The sequence below is a fragment of the Cynocephalus volans genome, chromosome 17 (genome assembly GCF_027409185.1).
Source record: "Cynocephalus volans isolate mCynVol1 chromosome 17, mCynVol1.pri, whole genome shotgun sequence".
Taxonomy (NCBI): domain Eukaryota; kingdom Metazoa; phylum Chordata; class Mammalia; order Dermoptera; family Cynocephalidae; genus Cynocephalus; species Cynocephalus volans.
The window spans coordinates 20,539,304-20,558,706 of record NC_084476.1 but is presented as its reverse complement, the minus strand read 5'-3'; the positions used below and the strand labels follow the sequence as shown (position 1 = coordinate 20,558,706).

At 41.1% G+C, this 19,403-nt stretch overlaps 1 protein-coding gene across 5 annotated transcripts in view; it reads right to left on the bottom strand.

The window, feature by feature from the left end:
* The window catches only part of ASTN2 (astrotactin 2), a 902,747-nt gene that overhangs the window by 153,092 nt on the left and 730,252 nt on the right, over positions 1-19,403 (bottom strand). For all 5 annotated transcript variants that reach the window (XM_063082086.1, XM_063082087.1, XM_063082088.1 and 2 more), the window contains one exon: positions 761-894. In XM_063082086.1, the coding sequence (XP_062938156.1) occupies positions 761-894 (134 nt within the window). The remainder of the gene's footprint in view (positions 1-760; positions 895-19,403) is intronic.

The window sequence follows — 19,403 nt, the reverse complement described above, 5'->3', positions numbered from 1 at the left end:
AAAAGGGAAATGGTTTGCACAAAGTCACACAGCAAGTTGGGGACAGTACCACGATGGTAACTTTGTTTATCCCTAGCCCAGATTTTTTCTTTCTTTCCACTATACCACACTGTCCCTTCACCCCTCAAAGGTGTATGATAGGACTCTATTTCCCAACATTGGTACCTGCCCACCTCTCCTGTGCTCTACATAACACTTCTCCCTCTTAATCACTCTCTTCCAACCAAGATGACCTTCCTTTATTCCTCCAATGGGAATTTCCTGTGTCAGAGCCTTCACATAGGCTATTCCTTCTATAAATTGTCAGCTCCCTAAGTGCATGGACTGCACCTATCTTGTTCCTTGTTATATCCCCCAGGGCCTGACATGTAGCAGGTGTTTAAAATTATTTATTGAATAAATGAATGACATGAAGCTCCTTATAAGAAGATATACACTTTCTTTATCTCAATAGCCCCAGTGCCCAACACAGGAACTGACAAGCCCAATAAACCTTTGCTAAATGGATGAATGAAGGAAGGAATGATGGATGGAGTGGCATCATTTAAAATAGCACCCACTGCCTATCAGCAGCTAGCCTTGCACCAAGCTTCTATTCTGTCAAAGTTCCTTCCTTCCCAAAGAAGGAGGTAGTGGGCCCCAGAGGCTTCAGGAATCTGGTTTGGCACTATGGGAACAGAAGCAAGTCATGGGCTGGCAGGACAGGAGTGGGAGTTCATGAAAAGGGGTGGCCAAAGGAAGCAGGGGCATACATACGTACACCGGCTGTGGAAGGGGGCTGCAGTTGGGGAGCCCACTGGTATCAAAGGCGCTGAGGTCACACCTGCACCAGTCATCGATCACGTCCCCTTTCCCTGAGCACCAGTAGGAACTCATCAGTGCACTCCTGAAGGCCTGGAATAAAGGAGGACAGAAGAGACAATAATAATGACAACTGTGGAGAGACAGAGAGTAATGGTGCATATGGCCATGGCAGTAGTCAACCAAGGCTTCAGAGAAGCCCTGCTAGGCACAGGACACCGTCTCTTTCCTAAATCCCTAGCACCCTACCATCGGGTTCTCTCATCCTGTTCCATTACCTACCCAGCAGCCAGAATGATCATGGAGACACAATAGTAACAGCATCCATTAAGCACCTGCCCTGGGCCTGGCTTACTACCTGTATGAAGTTATTTAGTCTTCACAACAACCCCACACAATAGATATTATTATTATCATATTCCATCTTACAAATTGGCAAACTGAGGCAACAGAAAATAAGCACACACACTCACAGTTGGTAAGTGACACAGTTGGGAGCTGATCCAAGGCACTCTGGCCCCAGAGCCTGTCCTCTTAAACACTTTGCTACACCGCTTCTTATAGAAGTCTGACCATCTCACTGCTCTGCTTTACAACCTTCAGAGTCTTCCTACAGTCCTCAGGATAAAGTCTAAACTCCTTGTTCTGTCTCCTGATCACCTGCCCAGTCTCATCTCTTACCACTCCCCTGACCTTCTTTGCACAGTACCGTTCACTCTCATGCAACCACAAACATCTCCACCAACAGTGAATTCCTGTTTATATAAAGTGTGCTCTAAATCAGGAAATAGCAAACTGTTTCTATAAAGGGCCAGATAGTAAATATTTTTGGCTTTGCAGCCAGGTAGTCTCTGCCACAATTACTTAATACTGCCTTTGTAGCATAAAAGTGGCATTGACAATACTTTAAATGAATAGACATGGTTTTGTTCCAATAAAACTTTATTAACAAGGGCAGGCAGCAGGTTGGGTCTGAAGGTCTGAGGGCCATAGTTTGCTGACCTTTGCTCTAAATGATGATCAATATTTATTTAATTGCAATGTGCTTCACTGTCCTTTTTTTTTTTTTTAACCTATCCTGTCTTCTGTCTAATAGTCTCCTCTTTGCATTTCGATTCACTCTTTGGGTCTCAAATGAAGCATTCCTTTCTCTGGGAAACCCACCCTGACTTTCTTAAGCCTGGGATCGTGCTCCTCTTCTGAATACCATAACACACTAGACCACTCCGACCGTTACATTTCCTTGCCTGTCTCACCCAACAGACACTGATCCCCCCAAAGGCAAGGGCCAGACCTTATTCACATGAGGATTGTCATGGGAAATAACACAGTTATTCAGTCAATATTTAGTAAATAAATGAATGGGCCCTAAAAAACTGATCATTAATATCCGGCAGTCAACAGAACTTGGAAGGCATTTCTTCGGTTCAGTTCAGGACAGTCTTCAAGTCTTACCTTCTACTTTCATCCCCTCCCTCAGGCTCAGGTGTGAAAGATACCTTCACCGTGGTCTGGATGCTTGAGTGAATGGAGTGGTTAAGTCACTCCATTCACACTGACATTTCAAGGCATCGGGATTCAGAATGTATGAAAGCTCTCTTTAAAACTTAAGGATTCCAGAGAACATTGATCTCTTATTCCTTTGCCAGGTATGTGTTTGTCAGCTCTATGTGCTTGCTTGCTTGCTTTTTCCTTTATGTATTTTTTACTTTCTGTGTGCTTTTTAAATGAAAGTAGCATGCTGCTTATAAGCAAGAACTCCTGATGACTCAGACGTCACTTTTTCCATCCTGCATTGTTCAAAGATTCAAGTATGCATGTTTGTGTAAAGTGGGTTTGTGGTGTCCCTCCTTAACTACCCAGAATACAGATCCAGAAAGAAAAGGTGTGTATAAAGAATGCTGTTATGTAAGCCTCTATAACATTTCTCCTGGAGATTTTGACCAGAAGACTTCAGTTATTCCTGTCATATGCTCTTACCCAAATCCTCTCCTAGGGATGAACAAATGATCTAATTTCACCTGAGTTACTCATAGAGACACAAAGAAATAAAAAAGATTTACAATAAAAGTTAATGTTCATGAAGCACCCAATTACATAGTGCAAAGTGCTTTAGCTGCATTAAAAGATGGAATCCTCACAACAGTCCTGAGATACAGATATTACGATCCCCATTTACAGATGAGAAAACTAGGAATCAGAGCAGTGAAACAATTTTCCCAAGATCACACAGCAAGGAAATGATAGAAGCAGAATCCCAGCACAGATTTCTAGGACTCCTAAGTGCAAGTATGTTCAGTTCAACCATGCAGAGCAGTGTGATTAACCCCAAGTAGAGTTGCCAGATTCGGTAAATAAAAATACAGGATGCCCACTTAAATTTCACTTTTTTTTTAGTATAAGTATATTCCATGAAATATTTGCATATAAAGTGTCTGGGGTAGGATCTGGCACACAGGAGGGGCACTGTTCCTACTATGTGCCAGAACCTATGCTGGGAACGAATGTCCGTTCTCCTACCAGCACCAGAGGGAAGCACTCTCATGAGGACAGAAACCAGATGAGATGGCATGAAGTCATGCTGACTGCCTGACATTTTCTCCCTCCATTTGCAGGTTTTCCCTTAGTGAAATCAATGTGCGTGACTATTCATGGCTTAAGATTCTGTAACATCTCCAGCCGCTGCTAAGTAAAGGGCTTAATTATAACAATGGTGAAATCCAGGGCCATGGGTGAAAGTGACACAAATGGAAAGGCTGCACTGGACTCCAGAAATGGGAGGAGACAGAACATCCTGTTTTGTATGTGTATGTGTTTTTGTTTGTGTGTGTGCATGTGTGTGTGTGTATGGTTTTTGTAATCAATAGGAGACTGAGCTTGTGGAAAACAAAACAGGAAATCTCTCTGGACTTTGTGAGTTTCACCATCCAGGCAGTTCTTGGGAAGAAATCCTGCCTGTGAGTCTCTACAGCCACTGGCTCTTTCTCAAAACCCTGAGGAACAGAATGGGGACTAGTGCAAGGGCCAGGCAAACGTGGTCAGAGCACAAACACACCCTGATAAAAGGCCGACATCAAACAGGGAGTGCTCACAAGGCAGCAGAAGCCAGCATTTTGTCAGCCCAGGATCACTCTTTCCTGACGTCTTCAGTCCTTGCAACACTCCATCCAGAGTCCAATTAGATCCCAGGGGAAGAGAATGATAGAATGTTCCAGCTTCACAGGACTCTGTAAATCATCTAATCTAATCTGTTTTACAGATGCAGATACAGTGGCTCAGAGAGGCTAGCTGGCTAGCCCAAGATGATCGAGCAACTGTGATGAAATGACTCTATTCCTTCATTTAATGCTCAAAATTACCCTTTGAGATGGGTGTCCTATCCCCATTTACAGAGGAGCATGGAGCCAGGGAGGGACTTGAACTGAAGTCTGTTTAAATCCTGGCACCCTTGACCTTCCTAGGTCACACAGAATGATAAATGCCAAGATTTCATCCCAAATATCCTTTTCAGCTGCTTTGCTTGGCTGATGTGCTTGTGGGTGTGTGCGTGTGCATGCATGTGTTGTTTGTATGTGTTGTTTGCATATGTTGTTTGTGTGTGTGTGTGTGTCTGTCTGTCTGTCTGTGTATGTTCTCAGAGGAAAATGAAACCTTACATTGGAGGCATTGTTGACTCCTGGCTTTTGGGTAAGTGGTAGGACCCCAAGAAAGAAATCCTGTACTTAATACAAGGGCTACATTTGCACAACCGTTAGTTTTCATAATAAAGAAAGTTTGCATTTTCACAATTTCTAAATGCTTCCAACTTCTGGCTAATTAGCTAGCAAAACAAGCTGGGCAGGAGGAGAAAACAACCACAAAAAATGTTAAGCAATCAAAATAAACTAGGATTTATTCCTGACTCTGTTGTTACTTTCCTATTTGAATCTGCATAAGTGATTCCTCTTTCTAAGCCTCAATTTTCCCAGATGCAAAAGGGACAGAAGACGTATTTTCGAAAGTTTAGTTAAGTTCAATAAACATCCACTGAACTTCCTACTCCACACCATGTGCAGTCTAAGAGCTAAGAAAAGGGAAGAATATGACCCAGTTGCTAACTTCAAAGGATTCATGGTTTAATGATGAAGACACACACACACAATTACAATTACTATGGTTCGAAGGCTATGAAGTAATAGATACAGGAGGTGTTGCAAATACAAAAGGAAGGGGTCGATCTAGCTCTAAAAATGATGACAATGTCTTAGGAATCTTGAACTTTGAGACTTGTGTTTGATTAAAGTATTTGAGACTATCTACATAGAATGTCACTAAGTCCATGAATTAAATTCTATATTCTGCACTTCTACTAACTGTACATTTTCCACTAAATCTTGAGTCTCATGTGCTGACACTAAGTCTGGATGACTCCAGAAAGATTCCCTAAAGTCCTCTCTCAGAGTCTAATAAGTTTTATTATCTTCAACGTACCAAAAAGTTTGGTAATGTGTCTGTCCAACCCATACCAAATGAGGAAGGGAAAGGCTTTCTAGAGATGAAATAATCCATTATCTTTTTTTTTTTTTTTTTTTTTTTTTTTAGCTCTGGCTTTATTTTAGGGCCTACCACAGTACCTAGCATACAACATAAGTCAGTCAACATTTTGAATTAAAAGTTAACAAGAAATGCTGAATGAAACAAACCATCTTATAAGTGAAAAAAGCAAAGAAAACGTGTATGTTTGTGACTCTCTTCCTCCCCAAATTGCTTGTATTTCTCATTTCAATTTGGTTCTTCCAGCCAAAACAAAACTCAGCTTCGGTCTCTCTCCCTCATAAAGTGTCTCAAAATCAACCTGCCTTCCCTGGTTCCACTGCTGTCTCCTGGTGCAGGTTAGTAATGCCTCTTCAATAGGCAATTGCCGTGGCCTCTGGACTCCTAGCTCCAGTGAATGTCATCTTCTCCAGCACAGCCTCTCAGAGCTTTCTAAAACATTGCTGCTTAATTCACCTTCTTGCTTGGACCCCTTTAAAAGTTCCACCACCTTTTGGTTAAAGCTTTCACTAATTAACCTGAAATTCTAACTCCTCCTTTTCTTCAGCTTGTGACTCTTCTATCTTATCCTGTCAGCTCTACTCTAACTCCTTATAGAAGTGCACTGTTTCATACCCACCAGCCTTTTTTCATGATGTGTCTTTGGTCTGAAATGCCCTTCCCTCACTTATTCCTCCTTGCTAAACTCCAGGAAATTTTCCCTGCCCACCCGGATCCTTCCACACCTTGAAAGATTTTTGTCTCTCTCTCTTTGCTCACATTTCCTTACGATTTGCTAATGTGTCCTTCTCGCCTATTATACTGTGAACTCCTCCAGGGCATGGCCATATATCTGATTCATTATATGTCCTCAGCTCAAAGAAAAAGAGTGAGCACTTAATAGGGTCCCCAAAATACGTGTTAAATTCCATCCATAGGATGCTCTGCCCACAATTAAACTTGTATACTTGCCACTGTAGTGCTCTTCTAGCAAAAGAAATCACAGAAATGCAATTGGTGGGCTGGCCGATTAGCTCACTGTTAGACCACAGTGTTGTAACATCAGGGTCAAGGGCTCAGATCCCCAACCTGGCCAGCCACCAAAAAAGGAAAGACAGAAAGAAATGTCATTGGTCACCATAAAAAGACAAAATTACCTTGAAACAATTGAAAGAGAGTTGAGGTGGGACATGGAAGTAGAATCCCTTTTGGAAACAATTGAGATTAGTGCTTGGAGAAGAGTGAGTTGATAGTTTTTTTGCCCAGGAAGTGCTTGAGATATAAAATAAGAAGCATCTAGGACCTGAGAGATGAGAGAAAGGGACAGTGGTTGATGTTTCAGCTTTGCAAGGAGCCTATGTTGACCATATGTTCAGTTGGTCAGGAGGGAATAGGATTGATGGACAAAGGGAAAATTGAACAGGGCATCTCAGCAGCATCTGCCCAGAAGCAGAAATACAGGTTTCGAGTCTATCCTGGAACTTTGCGGTACAATCTACCTGAGCCATCTGCCATTCAGTCATCAGCACACCCCCTCTTATTGGCTGCAGATTCCAACCACTCATTTCTCTGGTTGCTATAGGAGATAGAGAACAGGGGCTGGAGCCCCCATTCTTTGGGAATGGAATAAGACACGCTGGTTTGACCTGAGGTTGAGAAGGAGATTAATTGGTCATCCTGTTACAAATCAATGAATGCATAATTAAGATGCATGCTTGAGAACACATTTAAGGAGAGAAGTGGGTAGTGTTAGTTGACTTAAGTCTTATTCCCAAAGCAGGAAGGCAGGTGTGGTGAGTCATTTCAAAGATTGCATGCAGGAGGTGGGAACTAGGGAGTAGCTGAGCAAAGGGAAATAGAAACCTCAAGCTACATATAGATGCCCAGATTTCTGGCATTTCACATCTAGAAGCGTCCTGAGAAGTGATACTAGCCCTTGCAACTTTGCACAGCCTAGGAGGCCCAAAAGGTATGCCCAACTATTTTGTATACTTTGGGTCTTGGGTTCAAGCCACCGATCTACTCTGTCATTTTTATGCGAAACAATCATAATAACAGCATTTACTGATAGTGTGGTAAGCACTTTAATACACATTGCCTCATCCAGTACTGTCATTAGCCTAATGTGGTAGAATCTGTTGTTACTATCCCCATTTTACAGATGAAGAAGCTGAGATTCAAAGGATCAAATAGCCTGTTCAAGGTCACCCAGCTAAAAAGCAGTAGTACCAGGATTTGAACTCAGGCCATCTGATCCTGAAGCCTATTCTCTCAGCCACTACAATCATAAGCAATATTCTACTGGGCTAGAAATATTAGCAATAGCACTTGACATTTATTGAGTGACTACAAGCCAAGCACTGGTCTAAGGTCCTTGCATGTATTACTCCTCACAACAACCCTAAGTATTTTAGATATATTAGCTGAATGAATTTTCCCAAGAATCTGTAAGGTAGGTATGGATATCACGTCCATTTTGCATTTGTGCCTGAAATCATACAGCTAGTACGTGGCAGAGCCAGGACTTTAACCCAGGTAACCTTCCTCAAACCCAGGAAACCTGTGCTTTGAAATGTAAAGCCTCCAAATAAACATTCTGATGGGAGACTATCCTTTTTTCAAAAATAAAAATAAAAAAAGTTATTTACACTCCTGATTTTATCCACCTTTAGCATATATTGGGATTTTTCACCATACAGATGGAAATGAACCACTAAAAATGCCACATGAAATTGCCATTTTTGTAAGCCAAATGTCAGCAATTTCATATGGTTCAATGTGATAGAAGCCACAGAGTGAATAAAATCCCACAGAAAGTGGGTATAGAGCCTGAAAAGAATAAAGAGCCAGACACAGGGAAATTTCAGAATTTTCTGACTAATCTGCGGTGTGACCTCAGTCAGTCCCTTCCCTCTCTGGTCCTTATTGTCCCCTGTTAATTTCTTCAAACTGGACATTCAGATCACAGCATTGCTGTTTCTTATCATTTTCTGATTGGTGCTTGGGTTTTGCTTTTTCTCAAATCTGGCCACAATTTTCCCATCCCCTTTAAAACTTTGCATCCTAGACATACTGCCTGGAATTGCCTGCCAGCAGGCAAAACTATGGAGACAGGAAAAGGATCAGTGGTTGCCAGGTGTCAGGGGGAAGGAAAGGCTAAACAGGGGGAGCAGAAACATGTCATTTTACATTTACCAAAACCCATAGAATACAAGAGGCAACCTTAATATAAACTGTTGACTTTGGTTGACAGTGATGTGTCTGTCAATACAGGTTTATCGACTGTAACAAATGTACCACTCTGGTTTGGGATGTTGATAGGGGGCATCTGTGCACGTATGTGGGTATGGGGTATATGGGAACTCTCTGCTCAATTTTGCTGGGAACCTGAACCAACTCTAAAAAAAGTCCATTTGACTTCCTGACAGCTAACGTCCTCTCTGCATAGGAGGTCACACAGTCAATGAACATACCATTGCTAGCTTTCGAAGAAAGAGAAGAGGGAGATGAAGAGAATAGACACCTATTAAGCATCTCCTTATTCTAGGCCCAGTGCTTGGTCATCTGTCTGTTAGCTTCTATAATCCTCCCAACAACCTGCAGCTGCATCAGCTCTTACTGTCCCCAGTAATTTTTGCAGATGAGGAAGTGAAGGGCCAGAGAAGATACTGCCCCAAGGTCTCCCAGGTAGAACATAGTACAGCAGGGAGTCTTCTTCGGATTCAACTCCAAATCCCAAGCTTTGCCCCCTGACCTCCTTCAACCCACCTCTTATTTTCTGCCTCCAATTCCCCCATTCAGGGAAGAACTACTAACTGGCTGGGACCCATTTCCTATATAAGAAATTGTTCAGCTCCATCTATGGCTCTATAAATCACAGAAACGACGCCTAATTTCCCCTGTCAGGATAAACTTTGCTTTTCAAGCCATTCTCCCATGAATTATGAGAGCCCAACAGTACAGGTCCTTAATCTGGGTGACAGGAAGAAGACATTTACAGCCAGCCAAATCCCCATCTTGCCACACTTACCTCTGCTAATGAAAAAATATTAGAGAAATAAATATACAACCCACTGAGTCACTCCTGCATGGGGCACTGTCAGCTGTCTGTTTCCCATGATGTACAGACAAGATGATAGGATTATATGATCCTCAGGCAAGGAACTATTTTTCTTGTCTTTGAGTCCCATATTTCAGCTCCCATCCATCTCACACGGAGGATGAAGTACTAGGTTCTAACACATTAAAAATAAAAGTGAACATTTCTGAACATCTCTATATGGCAGGCACAGTGTTCAATGTTTGACATACAGGGAATCATTTAATTTACACAGCAATACCATGAACTGGGTGCGCCTATTGTTCCCATTATATAGAGGATGAGACTGAGACCCCGGGGAGTTTGAGTTCCTTTCCTAAGTCACATAGCCAGTATTTTGCAGAGCAAAATTCAAGCTCATTTCTCAAATTCCAAAGCCTAAATGCTTAACCATTATGAGCTTATTTAATGCTAAATAAAATTTAATAAGCCTCTATCTTAGGTTGCACTGTCTCCATGCAATCCTTGAAAAAGGTGGAATTTTAAACAGTTGAGGCTCCTGTGATCAGATGACTTGATCAATGTCACAAACTCAGGATGATTTGGAGTTAGGATTCAAACACAGTTCTGATTGCAAAGACTGAATCCTCTTCTCTGTCCTGGTCATTTTTCCTAAATGCTGAGGACAGGTGGCAGTTGAGGCACATGACATATTCTCAGGAGGAAGCAGGGTAACTGCTTAACCTTGCTCTGGTCAGTCATAAGTCCTTATTGGTCTGAACAACATTCCAGAGTGTGTTTCCAGGGACACAAGTTCATTGGGATGTTAACTAACTTCGAGTTCAACAAAATTGGGGTGGGGGTGGGGTTATTTCTGTGGTCAAATGAATTTGGAAAAGACTAAACAAAACTAAATAGATTGCTCTGCATAGGATGTTTAGCGGCATTAACATGCCAGTCGTTACTGGGAAGTCCTGAGAAGGTAATGTATAAAATGCAGCATTTCCGAAACATGTATGTCCATGGAATGTTTTTCTCCCACATGGCATCTGGGGATCTGGCACTCTGGAAGTCTTCTCCTGGTTGTGCTAATCTAGATTCTAGTCTGGACACAAAGCCACAAAGCTAGCCAAGGGCTGTCCAGGATAGAGAGCTCATCCCAGCTCTGTTAGTAACCATGCAACCTTGGCCAAGGTTGGTTATCTTGCTTATAAAATGAGGGTGTGAAACATTCTTATTTCTGAGGCCCTGACCTCCTAGTAGCACCATGAGTGCACGAAACCTTTGCAGCTCTGGCTTGCAGACCAGGCCCTGGGCTGCCCTGATTACCTGAGCCCACCGTGACTCTCACCTCCCTGGCCACCAATTCTGCCTAATCCCATTCTACTACAATAAGTCACTTGGATGCCTTTCTGCTGATGTCAAGGCCCCAGATCTCAGGCCTGTTCTTCTCCCTCCAGCATCGCCTCTTGCTACCACACTTTTCACACTCTGTGCACCACCCATGCTTTCTGACCTCAAGCCTGTGCATGTTACTTCCTCTCCTTGGAACATTTTTCCTCCATTTGATAATTTCACCCATTATTCATCCATCAACTCTCAGCTCAGAAACCACCTCTTCCAGGCAGCATTCCCTGACCCTCTAAAGCTGGGATAGATCCCTTCCTTTGTCATTCATGTTCTCCTGACTTTTCCTACAATAAAACTTAGTTTACTGTGTTAGATTTTATTGTCCATTTCATTACTTATCTGTCTCTCCTAATAGACTGTATACAAGTTGTGGTTTGGGGTCCTGTCTGCTTTACTTACTACTTAATCCCTAGTGCCTAATATAGAGTAGGGACTCAGTAATTGATTAATCAGTTGTTCGACTGTAAATTAATTAATGGCAGGAATCCTAATCCTGTTGTATCTCTCCCTATTCCTTTGCCTTAGAATGGAAGATTTCTCCTCTTCCCAGGATAATTCTGGGCTCCTAACCTCAGCCATGCTCCTATCAGAGGCTACCTTCACTTCTCAGAAGAGCCCAGGAGTTCTAAGAGCCAGAGTCCTTGGCTTAAAAACTTTCCATGTCTTTCAATAAAATATGGAAGGTTTTTTCAAATTTTTTGTACAAGACAACCCAAACATCAGAAGAAATAAGTACAAAATTTCTTTGAATTTTCTTATTAAAATCTTAAATGTTTTTATATATTACCTATTCTAGTCCACAATAAACTTGGGTTGGTTTTAATATAAACAATGGAGTTTTTCTCAAAATGCTTCTTATAGTGTGATCGCCAGGCGCCGGGCCTCTTGGCTCATTAATGACCTGAAGCACATGTTACTAATTCAGATTCCCAAGCTAAACTCACACCCACTGAATTACAATCCTGGGAGAGATGTGATGCTCCAGATTCTGTGATTTCATAAACTCTCAGATGATGCTAATATACCATTAAGTCAAGAATTTCTTATCTTTTTATCCTATGGCTTTGGATATATTCTGGCACTTCACAGGGTATCACCCTGGGTTTGGCACTCCAGTTTGAAATTGAGAAACCTACAGGATTTTGATAGTTAATTTCCATGTATCAGATACCAGAATACAGTTTGGCGGCCTGTAAATAACCCTGCTGTTTTGGCCAAGTCTAGCTAGACTAAAGTTGATTACCTGCCCCAGCTGGACCAATGAGAATTTTTCTTGGGAATTTAGAATCAGATATCTGTCAGTCTCTCTGAGTTCTCAAAGTGGTATGAGACGTAAAACTAGACTTGGCTTAGTCTGGGCTTGTCATGTTGAGCTATGCACATGGAGACCAGAAAAGCTAAGAGAGAGAGAGATACTGGGAGAGACAGAGACAGAGAGAGAGAGAACCCAAGAGTAGAAGAAGCAGAGAGACAGACTCCAGGATTACTGCTGAGGGTGGCTACCTGGATGCTGATAGCTCATCTGTGCTCTCTGTCCTTAAGTTATATAACAAATCACTGTATCATTGCAATAATTTCTGCTTTTTTGCTATGAAAGTTTTGTCAGGTTTCCATTTCTTACTATTAAAAGAGCTTTGACTGACACAAGTATAAATATTCTGCTTTTTTAGCCTTACACCCAGGGCCCTTCACAAAGTGATGTCAAGCAATATCTGTAGCTTCATATCCCATTACCGTACTCTGTCCCAGTCCTACGTACTAGGTACCTTGAACCACTTTTCATGGACAGGCAGGCAACAAACTTTTATGCTACTGTGTGTACATGGCTTCCCTCAGCCTTTGCTCCATTCTACCTTTGATTAAATCATAGGACCCACTACAATTGCAATCTTCTCTGGGAACCCTAATCTGATTTTCTAGCAGAACTGAAGACCCCCACTGCACTTTGGATGACACATCTGTTAGTGAGCTTACCATAGTTGATTGAATTATTTGTTTGTACGTCTGTCCTCTCCACTGGACTATGAGTTGTTTGCCTTATTTTATCAGAGGCACTCCATAAATGTTTGTTGTGTGAACAAGTGTTGCAAGAATGAATTGTAAGGTGTGAGGAAGAGAAGACTGGGAGCTCTTTGGATGTCTAATCTATGTGACCCTAGTAGACCTGCTCAGTCTTCAGGGCAGTAGACTGTGCTTACATTGCACTAAACTGTTTCCAGACCATTTGTCCTGCCTGCCACTGAGCTGATAGCAATTGTGGAAGTGATGAATAGCAGACCAATTATGAGCAATGGGAAACATCGGTTATAACTCTAGGGAGAAGACATAGCCATATCAGTAGCCTCATCCATCTAATCATGAGTCATCTTCCCAAGGCATCTTGCCCTGTGACCTTGAACTGCCAAGGGCTTCTTAGTCTTGTACACATCCAAGTTCTTCAGAGAACAGCGTCTCCTACCAGTCTGTCTCCTTCAAGGCATCACTCCTGGCCTGCTCTATCCTGGAAGAGGAAAGCTGGATGAAACCCATGTACTTTTTCTGAAGGGAAGACTTTAACCAAGGATCCCAGCCGTACCCAATAGACAAGACCTGTCTTCTAAGGCCTCCTGTCCTTTGACAGATAGTAACTCCTCTCCACTGTGGTGAGAACATCTGGAGATGAGAGGCTGGTGGGAAAGTTTCAAGTGAAGGATTTGTCCAAGATTGCGGAGCTTATGCTGCTAAAAGCTAGTTTAAGCTAATGGCAAGTTTCTGAGCAAAGGTTTACAAAATTTCCCATCTGTGGCCACTGGTGATCTCATTTTTCCAGCACACCCATTTTCCCTTAGGAGGCATCTGAGGGAGGATGCCTCTCACTGGTAGAGTTTCCATGGTTGGAACTACAAGTGGGGGCAGGGAAAGAAAGACCTCATCTTGGCCTTTGAAAGGGAGACTTGAAAATTGGCTGAGGAAGTTACAAAAAGGTAGATTCTTATCAGGTTCACTGTAGCCATATTTCCGTTGTGGCAAGTGGAACTCTAAGAAGTCTAGATCACTTAAACTAGAAAAAGATCTTATACATGCTGGAGAGGCATCAGAAAATAAAGTTCAAGAGTACAGTCATTGGAACCAGAATCCTGGGTGCAAATCCTAGTGCTTTCATGAAGCAAGCTGATAGAAGTAACTTCAATTCCCTATGCTTCACATTCTGCACATGTAAAAGGGGGATATATTAATACTTACCTCGATATAAAGATCGTTTATAAAGTGCTTAAAACAATTGCTGATCTATACACATACTGACATGTATAAATACACTTGATAACTAAATAAACATTGATTTAGCCCTGAATTTGAATATTCTCTAGATCAAACTAGATTGATAAGCATAACAAAAATAATGTTGTGAGACACTTATTTATAGACAAAAGAGGTTCTAGGCAAGTCTATACTCACCTAGAATTGTTTTTATTCTTGTAATATTTTCTATTGGAAAAAAAATACTTTACTAGAACCAGCTAGTATACTTTTGGGGAAGTATGACTTCCCTTGTCTCAGTGACAAGAAATGTCCCTTTTGATTTTTGAATCAGTGGATCCCCGAGGGTAAGGCAATGACTATTTATTGTATACCTACTCTGTGCTGAATGCCTTAATCTGAAGTAAGAGCAGAAGACAGGAGGAAGAAAAGAAAGTGAAGAGAAGGATGAAGAAGAAGCAAAAGAAAAGGAAAAAAACCTGCAACTAATACTAATTAAGTGTTTAATCACAGTGGACATTGCTAAGTGCTTTATTTACACACGTCATCTTCTTTAATCTAACAACTCTATGAGGTAAATACTATTATCATCCCCATTGAGATTCTGAGTAATTAAATTATATCTCCACAGTATGTGGCAAAATGAGAACTTAAGGCTAGGTCTTCATGACTCATGTACTGCTTTTACTTTGCATCCATCATCTTATACAATACCCAAAACCATCATATGAAGCAGGTCCTCTTATTATCACCATCTTACAGATAAAAAAAAAAAAAAAATAGAGCTTGAGCAGGCTAAGACACATGAGCAATGCCATCCAACAGGTAAGCATAATATCTGGAATCCAAATCTAGATCTGATTGACCCCAAAACCAGGGTCTTCTCTATGACATCTCACTAAAACCCCCCAAACTCAAAATCTTACTGATAAACCTGTTTACCTTGAATGTAACTAAAACCCTCCTGAATATATTAAAAAATAAGTAAATAAACCTATCTATAATGATATCTATATCTCTACCTATATTTGCTCCAGCTCCATTCAAAATGGGCATCTGCACACTTGAGAAACAACAACCAGGAGAGCACTGTGGAGGGGTGGGAAAAGCTTCTTTAACACGCACTCTCCCACCCCAAGCAGCTACTGTGCTTCCTTTTCCTGGTGTTCCCTCTGATTTTTTGAAGAGAAGCAATAAATTCTGAAAAAGATGCAGGGTGGAGCATGCTAAAGTTGAAGGAGCCAAGCCCAAGCAATTTTGAGAATGGAAGTATGCTCTCTAAAAAAGTGTTAAGAAGCAGGTTTTGGATAGAACTAACAGAAGGTCTTTGTTGAGTTTTTGACAAGAGCTTCAATTAGATGGCAGAGCAGAACCCAGCTTCCAAGTAACTAACAGGTGAAAATGGAGCAAGAAAGGAAAGATGAAGAAGTGGATAGTGACAGGAGAGACTCCAGAAGGCTACTTACTAGTAGAACAGGCTTGCCCATGTCAATGTGTAGTGGAAAGAGCCAATGATGACCTACTGGCTATGTGACGCTGATAAGAGATTTCTCCTTCTGAGCTTCAGTATCCTCTAGCCATTCCAAAATTATGTTTTGAATACCTACTATGTGCATGACACTAAAGATAGAAGCTGTTGTGACCCAGGACAAATCCAAAAGTTTGGAAGTAAGAGACTTGGTTTCTAGCCTTAACTCTGTAGACAACTGAAGCAGTCTTTATGTGTTCTAACTTCTTTCTTCATAAATCATATACCATACTTTAAGACGAACTTAAATACACTGGAGTTCTTTCAGAGGTTAATAACCAGGATGGCTGTGATAAGACTGAGTCTTCTATGGTCCCTTCCAAAATTCATGTTGACACTTAATCCCCAAGACAACTGTATTAAGAGGTGTGGCCTTTGGAAGATGACTGGGTCATGAGGGTTCTACTCCCATGGATGGAATTAGCACCCTTATAAAAGTGTCCAGGGTTTAAGGGAACACTCTCTTGCCCTTCTGTTCCTTCCATCATGTGATGACAGAGTTCTCCCCTCTGAAGGGTGCAGCAACAAGATACCACCTTTGAAGCAGAAAGTAGACCCCGTCAGACACCAATCCTGTAGGTACCATCATCTTGAGCTTCCCAGCCTCCATACTTGTGAGAAAATAAATTTCTGTTTTTTATAAATTACCAAGTCTCAAGAATTTTGTTATAGAAGTACAGACTAAGACAGAGTCTAAGTTAAGATTCGAACTCATGTGATGAAAAACCATTGAAAGAACTGAGGATGATTACCAGAAGAGAAAAAAGTCCAACTGAAACCTAAGAAATCTTCAAATGCCTTAAAGACTCACTTAGAACTTGAAAGAGAATTAACTTTTACTGAGTCGCTTCTATGTGCCAAGCATTATTGCTAAGCACCTTACACTGACCATCTCAGCTAATTTGCAAAAGAATTCTACACAGTAGACATTATTAATCTCATTTTACTGATAAGAAAACAAAACCTTAAAAACTTAGGCCCAAAGGCACACAGAAATTTTTTATCCTCATCTCTCTGATTCCAAAATGTATGCTCTGTCTACTAAGTAAATAGCTAAGACTGTCTCAGTAGAGTGTTGATAGGTGGAACTAGAAACAGTGAGGATAGGAAATGTATAGAAAAATATTTCGACTCATGACTCATGTAAAGAAGAATGTTCTTATCGTGAGGGAACAGGCTGCTTAGGGATCACTGAGCAAGCCGTTTCTGAGAGTATTCAAATACGAGATCTTGCAGGGCATAGTGAAAAAGAATCAAGCAATAGATAAGTGTTGGCCTAGAAGCCTATATAATCCTTTCTATCCATTCCTTCCTCATTGGCACTGCTGTGGTTTTAAAATAAAATAATAAAATGTAGAGGAAGAGAAGAAGGAAGATCAAGAGGAAGAACAGAGAGGAGAAAAAGTGAAATAAGTAATCTTGTCTTTACTCAGCTGTTATTATGTGCCAGGCACAAGGCTAAGCACATTAATACCCATTTCATTTAATACGACAACCTCAGAAATTAGGAATTATTATTATTTATTATATTATTAATATAATTTATTGTATATTATATTCATATAATTATTATTATATGTCATAGTATAATTAATACTTAGGAATTGTAATTATATATTATTACTGTTCTTAAGACATTACATCTGAGAGAATTAAGACTCAGAGTCCCTCGCCAAAAGTCACATAGGAGAAAGGGAAAAACCGGGGCTTGATGAGAGATTTGACTAGCATCAAAGACAAACTCTCAACTACTAGAGTAGAAAGTTTAAGTTCTTCTATTAGATTACCTTGGTCTACAGGTCTGTCAATACTGGTTGTGGTGGACTGCCAAAAAAATCAAGCCTGGTCAAGCCTCTAGACCTAACTACCTAGCTAAAAGAAATGCAGGGCAAGAGGGGCATGTTAAATGACACCATGTGGATGCAGACAGCAAAATCCAGGCTGTGGGGAACTCTACTGGAGAAATACCCCAATTTGTCAACAGAATATCCCAAGGAATAAAAAGAGAGAGAGGTGGAGGGAGAAATTCAGAGACTAAAATAGACTCGCACGTCAGCCAACCACAATATTTAGATCTTATTTAGATTCTTATTTGAGCAAACAAACTGATACCAAAGATAAAAGACAATCTAGTAAGCATGAACAATGACTGAATATTTTGATGATATAGGGTAGTTACTGTTAATCTGGTAAGCCTGGTAATGGTATTTAGGCTATTTTTTGAGTGTTTTTCTTTTAGAGATATGGACTTTAACATTCACATTAAAATGATCTAATGTTTGAGATATGTTTCAAAATTATCAGTGCAGTGGGGACACAGGCTTGGTATGAGTCGATCATTGCTGAAATTAGAAGGTGATAGGTTCTACACAGAGGTTCATTTTGCTATTCCCTCTACCTTCATGTATGTTACATTTTCTTTCAAACTAAATTGGTTTTTGGGTGGGTAACAGAGCCTGGGATTTAACAAAGTTCCCCCAAATGGGATAATTTGAAGACAAAGCTAAAAAAGAAAAGAAACATATGGTCCAAGAAGTAGCCACAGTTCCTGTGGTCTTTCCCTCCTCCCAAGATATGAATTTATGGCCTGAAATTCTTCTGCTCAGGGATGCTTGGAATGATGTGACTCTGTTGACCAGAAAAGGCACTGTACAGACTATCTGCATAATGGTACCAACTCAGGCTGCTTTCAATAGCATATGCCTGATGAATTGCGAGGCACACCTGGAATGGCTTTTTTTCCCGCTTAGATTAGAGAAAGTAAAAAGACAGAGAGAGCTGGATTGTTTGTGAATTCTCTCACAGCCCTTAGCAACACTGCTGACTGAAGCTGCTTAATGACCCAAGAAGAGCCCCCTGAGAACAGGGTTAAGCTCCAACAGGGATGAGACCCGCAGCTTGCTCTCTTCCTGAAAGCCCAGCACTGCCCTGGCTGGGGCAGTCTTTGCATGATACCCTTAGGTAAATGATGGTGGTGTGATGAATAGTGGGTGGCAGACAGCTGGAAAAGGGATTCCAGCCTGGCTCTGACATTGCCTAGCTCTGTGGGACTTCAGGTGATGGTTGCCTATACTCTCTGAGCCTCAGTTTCCTTATTTACAAAATGAAGATAAACCTTGCTACCTTCATAGCCCTATTGAGAGGATTACAGGAGCCAGTGTATGTGAAAGCTGTGTAAGCAAACCAATGCAAATTGGCGACCTTTCTTCACTCATTCATTCATTCATTCTCATTTAAATATATTTATTGAATTTCTACTATGAATCAGGCACTATACTAGAAGCTGTTGATGGGATATTGAGCAAAAATTGGTCCAGTCCTTGGGCTCATGAAATTTACCCCCTAATGTATGGGAAAATATTTTGACTCAATATAAAAAAAGATGTTCTCTCAGTGAGGGAAACCAGATGCTTATGGGTCACTGAGTAAGCCATTTGAAAACTGTGAACGTCCAAACATAGGTTCACAACCTCTTGCAACCTCTTGTGGTAGACGGGAATCAAGAAACAAACTAGGGTTGGACTACATGCCCTCGTATGATCCCTTGCATTCCTGAGTTTACCTGCTCTTTCTTCCTCATAAGCACTGTTGTGATCATAAAATAAAATTTTAAAATGTGGAAGAGGACTAGGAGACACATACATTAATCAGACAGTTTCAAAAAATAAAAGCATAATTAGTGACTATGATAACTGCTGTGGAAGAAAAATAAAAGAGACCCAAGAAAGTAAGTGAACACATAAACAAACAGAAGGCTCTCATCAAATCTAGAAGCCTCAGCAATCTGATGAGTAAGTAGCCGCTCACTCAGTGGAAAGAAGGACGGGAAGAAGTAAAACACATTCCAAGTACAGGGAACAGCAAGTGCAAAGTCTC